Genomic DNA, 6,917 nt, shown 5'->3' with positions numbered 1-6,917 from the left:
ACACACACAAATTATCAATCAACATGAAGAGGCATTCGTGTATGTGGACGAAGACTCATTACAGCCATCATAAAACCTAGTTTTGAGTGTGGTGGTGGTATGGAGTCACACTTAAAAGATCATATAGATAAACTAGAAAGAGTTCAAAGAGCAGCCACAAGATGGGCACCTACTCTAGGAGATATGAGCTATGAAGAAAGTCTACATAAAATAGGTCTTACTACTGTGGAAGAAAGAAGAAAAAGAGGTGACATGATAATGATATTTAACTGTATTTCAGAAAGGGTGAAGTTAAACAAAGATGACTTTATAATTTTGAACACGAGAAGGATGACAGGACACAGCAAAAAGTTGAAAGTAAAAAGAAGAGAGAAAGATGTCAAGAAGTTCAGTTTCCCAAATACAACTATTGGAACATGGAACAATCTTCAAAATAATGTTATGTGTGCCAAAAATGTTAATCAATTTAAAAAGTTATATGATAATTTAAATATAGCAGATGGGAACATCTGGGCTCAACTCTTCTCCCATATTGAAACAATTTGGTAAGAACAACTAGATAAGAACTGTTAAAATTTCTGATTAACTTTGCACTGATATTGCAAATCTTTAGTCCACAGTCCATACCTCTAGTCAATGCTGCTTCCCATTGCCCGTGGTTGAAGCTCAATGAGGGATTTAAAGTCAGACACAAATTTGTATATCATGAACATTATTTCAAAACCATCCTATTATAACCAACAAAATTTATACAATTTAGCTATTCAATACATGCTTCAGAACTCTCTGTACAAAGGCCTTGTCCAAGACCACTTTTAAATATACAAAGTAATCTGTCCACACAGACTGAGGTAGGCAATGACTTGTAATAAACAATTTTTGTAGATAATTTCTATAAGCAATATTAACATATGCTATTAGTAAAACTCATAAATTTCAAGCTTTGCTGATATATATATACATACTTCACTGCATTTAGCTGTGGTTCAATATACAATGTAATTACACTACTTTGTTACTAGCACACATGAAGCACTAGTAACAGCTTTATGTAATACAAAATGTGACCATGCAAGTTTAGCTTTACATCTTTACATGAATACTAACCCACCTGTCACTCTATATTTATACAAACAAATAACCAACAAAATAATAATTTTTAAAACAACAATATTATCTGTGGTCAACATATCCACTTTTAAGTTGAACTCTGCATATATAAATGCTGTGATTCCAGCTATTCTTCTAAGTATGTGGATACTGTGTTTCCTTACAACAAAAAAGTATTCCAGACCTCAGATGTTTCTGATTCCTCTAGTATATAAAAATATACATATCATAGTTTCTTGAAGAAACAATATGTATATTTACATTGTGTATGAATGTGCTATTTTCTCCTCCTTATCTATACCCCAGAAGTTAAATACCAAGACCATTAGAGAGATATAAAATTATAATTGTGTAATATAATCCAATTATTTTCTTTTTTCTTTTTCTCAGTTTCCTGAAACCTGTAAAAAATCTTAACAAGACAGAGGAAATTTTATATAAAAGAAAATTAATGACACCATATTCTAAAACCCTAAATTGTTAGAGGAATCCTTAGACAAATGAAAAAAACACTGGTGGAAAAAAAAATATATAAATTAGATATTAACCTGGTAGTACACCCTCACCTAACAAATGTTGACTGACAGAGTAATCTGCAGAGTCATAAAGAGCGCATACGTTACTGTAATGTGGAAATAAATAAGAATCTAAATATTGATGCCATCAAAGCCATTCTTCATCATCATCATAATCAGAGAAGAATAATTGCCAAATTACTAAAAGCACCAACAAATATACCCAAGCAGCACATACTACTCCCTCCACATTAGCTCCCATGCTACTATCTGGAAGGAATTCCCAGTATCAGGTGGTATTCATAACAACATCTCTCCTGCTGCCTGAGTCTACCATAGCTGGCAGGAAGTCACAGCTCTTGAATAGATGCCTCAGGGGTTCCCATCCTCGAACTCCAACTTTGGTTCCTGCTACACGGCACCCAAACAGTATGCTATCTTCTGGTTTGTGTCCTTGGGCCAATGCAAATATAGTAGCTGCAATGAAGGTGTCACCAGCTCCTAAAGTATCCACCACATGTTCTGGGGGGAAAGCCTGGCTTGACACAATTTTGCCTTCTTTCAGTCTAGCACTAGCACCTTTCTCTCCCCAAGGGCATATCACCAAAGATCTGTGATAAAATCAAATGACATTATCAGTTACACTAATCGTGTGACCTATATTTCTTATATACCTTATTAATTGCATAACACATAAACAAGAAACTATATATTAATTAACACAGATAAGGAATTTGGAGTGCTAGCACAAAGACACACACGTACACACACACACACACACACACACACACACACACACACACACACACACACACACACACACACACACACACACACACACACACACACACACACACACACACACACACCTGCACTAATAAACAACTCTACTCTACTTTCACTTACCCTGGCCTTGTCTCAGTATGAATTTTATCAATTGTCTCTGCCATATTAGTATATCCTTGGAATTGAGCATAGTCTTTGGACACAAAGATTACGTCCGCTTTTGGTATGAGGCTTCTGAGTTCGGGTTTGGCCTTCTCCAGCTCAACAGAAATGATGATGGGCTGAACGTCTCCATGATTTTCGTTGTGCTTTCGGACAACTTCAATCATGCCAACTACATTTGAAACATTACGGCCCTGGAACGAAACAAATTACTTTAAGATGAGTTTACAGAAAATGTACAGGCAAAATTTAGTTCTTGTTTTCTTGTTTTATTTACTATGTAAATTGTATGTATATAATTTTTCATTTATGTACATATGCACACACACAAACACACACACAACACACCACACACACACACACACACACACAACACACACACACACACACACACACGCACATATACACCTATATACATGCAGGCATATATATATATATATATATATATATATATATATATATTATATATATATATATATATATATATATAATATATGCATATATATATATGCATTATATATATATATATAATATATATGTATATATATATATCATATATATATATGCATATATATATATGCACATATATATATATATATGCACATATATATATATGCATATATATATATGCGATATATATATATATATATATTATATAATATATATATATATGATATATATATATATTATATATCTATATATATATATATATATATATATATATATGCATATAATATATATATTATATATATATATATATATATCTATATATATATATATAATTGTGTGTGTGTGTGTGTGTGTGTGTGTGTGTGTTTTTATATATGTGTATATATATGCGTATATATATATGTTTATATATATATATAATATATATTATTATATATTAGTATATTATATATATATATGTATGTATATATATATATATATATATGTTTATATATATATAATATATATATATATATATATTATATTATATGTTTATATATATATATATATATATATATATATATATATATGTATATATATATATATATATATATATATATATATATATATAATGTATATACACGCATATATATACACATATAAAAACACACACACACACACACACACACACACACACACACACACACACACACACACACACACACACACACACACACACACACACACACACACATTTATATATACACACATATCATATAAATATATTTATATATACATATATATATATATCAATATATATACATATGTATATATATGTATATATATGTATATATATGTATATATATATATATATATATATATATATATATATATAATTATAATATATATATATATATATATATATATATATATTATATATTTATAATTTAATTACTGTATAATATTATATTATATATATATATATATATATATCTATTTTTTTTTTTTTTTTTTATTTATTCTCATTTCATCATATATATATTATATATATAATATATATATATATATATATATATATATATATAAAACTACTGAAAACTAAGAATCAAATCTTTGATCTTTTCTTGTCATTCCAAAAACACAAAGTAGGTTTGCAGGGCAAGAAATATATAAAAGCAACTTAATGAAGCATTTGGTAGAATGTACATGCCATGTAATCACATCACATATGGTCACTGATCATGTTATCTTTCTCTAACATAAACAAACTATTGCCCATATTGCAAATTCTAAAAACTATCTCCATCCTTCTCCTCCTGCATTTATTTTAGTAAATATCTGACAAAGAAATTAAAGTGCTGGAGATGTCCAAAGTACTCATTGGCTGCATAAAAAAGTCTCTTTAATTTTTTCTCTCTGTACCATTTAGTATAACAGGCCAGGTTTATAATATGTTCAGCTAAACTTGGTAATACATGATATCTTTAATCCTTTTGCTGCTTTAAGCTGGAAAGCCAGAAGTAGAGTGTAAAACGAAAGTAGCAATTAGTTGTTTAAAGAAATATATCACATACCAAAACTTGTATCCATACTATATCCATATTTACTAGAAGATGATTTTGTTTTAATGAAAAACTAGTTAGCTAGTTCACAGAATAGGTATAAGTCTGTATTTTTTGATGCTGAAAACTTAACTCATGTGTGGGTTTGGGCTATGGCCATCACAGGAAATTTAGCGTCATAATGGGTATAGCTAGAGGGTCATAACTTGCCTGATTTTGACACGAGTGGCAGGTATCTTGTCAAGGGTGCATACTTTATAAGGCCTGTTTTTAAATGTTTTTAAGTTTTTTTTTTTTTTTTTTTTTTTTTTTCTGTCTTCTTCTTCTTCTATGCTTCTTTTCTTCTTCTCTTTTCTATCGTTCTTCTTTTCTTTCTTTTTTTTTTGCTGCTGCTGCTGGTAGCAATGTCCACCTTGGAATCACTTGCCATCCGTAAGGCCAGTTTGCCAGGGTAGTTCTCTACCAGGTGCTCTCCCAGCCGATGAACTAACCTGCTGTCCACTCCTTTAGTTTTGAGGAGATGGTAGATGATCTTCTGCCTTCAACCTTCAGGGTGTCCTTGCCTTAGGAATGCTCCTGAACCTCTGTTGTATCTATATCATCATTCCTCTGATGAGGATGTTGATGACAACTACACTCCATCATCAAAGCTGTCTGGTAAGATTTCTACAATTCTTTCATTTGTAAAGGCTCCTTTGAATAGTTACCTTGTGCTTCTGCATAGCTTTACTGTTTTACAGAGAACTTATGCCTTTCTTTTGTATTCACAGATCTCAGTTTATGACCAATCAACAGCAACAACTCAGATTGGGAGGAAGAGTCTATCTCTGATGATTCTGGTTCTGTATCTGGTTCTGATGGTGACATTCTTTACATGTCCTGACACAACACACCCCAGGCACCATTGGGAACAGAATGCCTCTGGTACCTCCTCTTCCTTCTTGAGGAACAGGGAAAATGTCCCATGGTATTGTGGCTTTTTGACTTCTCCTGGACTGGTAAGCATCTCACTTTTTGTTTCTTGTATGTTAACATGAAAGTGGGGTGATTTTTAGTCTACTTGTCCATATGTAAAGACATGTTTTATGTTGTCTATTTTCTTTCTATTACAGTTATGCCAGCCAACATCCACAGACACTCTCTTCACACATGAATGGGAGGGCATGATGTTTCAATGGCTCCAGTTGTACCCTGGCCTGCAGTTCCTCAAGGCACTGTAACCAAGGCCCAACATGAGAGACTACTGGTCACATGATCTCTTGATGTCTTTTGCTGTGTTCCCAAAGATGATGCCCAGGGATCATTTTGAAGCCCTGACATCCTCACTATTTGGTTGTTAACCTGATAGAGCATGATGCAGGCAACCAGTTGTGGAAGTTGCAGCCAGTTCTGGATGAGGTTGGTGTCTGTGTCAAACAGGCTTGTCACTGTTGATGAGAGCTTGTGGGTCTTCAAAGGTCATCATTAAACCCTGCAGTACAACCTGAGAAGAGGGCAAGGCAGGGCCTGAAGGTCTACAAGCTCTGCTTCGTCAGATGGTCCAGAGGCAGGGTACATCACAGCCTTCAAGATCTACATGGGACAAGATTGTAGGGAGTTCATCTCTAGTATAAAGGATCCTGGATCTCTTCCATTACCTGCAGACCCGTGGGACAAATGCTGTTGGTACAGTACATACCATCAGGAAGGGAGTGCCATCAGATCTTCACATGAGCCAGGGCAAGATCAACCACCACAGCACTGTGATGGGAATGCTCTACCTTCAGTGGGTTGACAAGCATCCAGTTATGAAGCTCTCCACCTCTCACACTAGTGAGGTTGTTGCCCTGCCTCTGAATAGCCGAGGCGTAGTTAGGTCAAAGCCTAAACCTATTGACTACAACATCAGCAAAAGGGACCTTTCAGATCAGCAAGCACGGTCATATCCAGCATGTTCTGTGTCACAAAACTACACATCACAAACTACAGTTACATGGATAAGGTGTAGATAATTGTCTCCATAATGTGGCACTCTGCAAACGAGCTAACACAGATAATGAGACTGAATCACTAGCCTGTGCCTGTTCATCATGAGTTTGCAAAGTGCTACTAAATGCTATATCAAGATGAAAAATGAATGGTAATTATTCTGAAGATATGAAGTCAGTGTTAGCACAGTTATACAAGACAACAAATATTAAATTTTTAACCCAATGCCACCATGGGTGGCATATAAGTACATGCCATGCCCACTGTGAATTTAATGTATTAATTGTCTTTACACATAGATACCTCCAAAAGTACTTAGTCACCAATGAGCCACTTACTATGACTACCTATGCACATATTTACCCTTTTCCTTGACTTTTGGAAA

General features: G+C 33.5%; 1 protein-coding gene across 3 annotated transcripts in view; it reads right to left on the bottom strand.

Annotated features, from left to right (window-relative positions):
* Window positions 1-691: 691 nt before the first annotated feature.
* Window positions 692-6,917, bottom strand: part of LOC119572190 (ketohexokinase-like) — an 85,414-nt gene continuing 79,188 nt past the window's right edge. For all 3 annotated transcript variants that reach the window (XM_037919158.1, XM_037919159.1, XM_037919160.1), the window contains 2 exons: window positions 2,532-2,767; window positions 692-2,236 (listed from right to left, as the gene is read on the bottom strand). In XM_037919158.1, coding sequence (XP_037775086.1) covers window positions 1,915-2,236; window positions 2,532-2,767 — 558 coding nt within the window. In that variant the 3' untranslated portion in view covers window positions 692-1,914. The remainder of the gene's footprint in view (window positions 2,237-2,531; window positions 2,768-6,917) is intronic.

This window comes from Penaeus monodon, chromosome 4 (assembly GCF_015228065.2).
Source record: "Penaeus monodon isolate SGIC_2016 chromosome 4, NSTDA_Pmon_1, whole genome shotgun sequence".
NCBI lineage: Eukaryota > Metazoa > Arthropoda > Malacostraca > Decapoda > Penaeidae > Penaeus > Penaeus monodon.
This window is presented reverse-complemented; position numbering and strand designations above follow the sequence as displayed.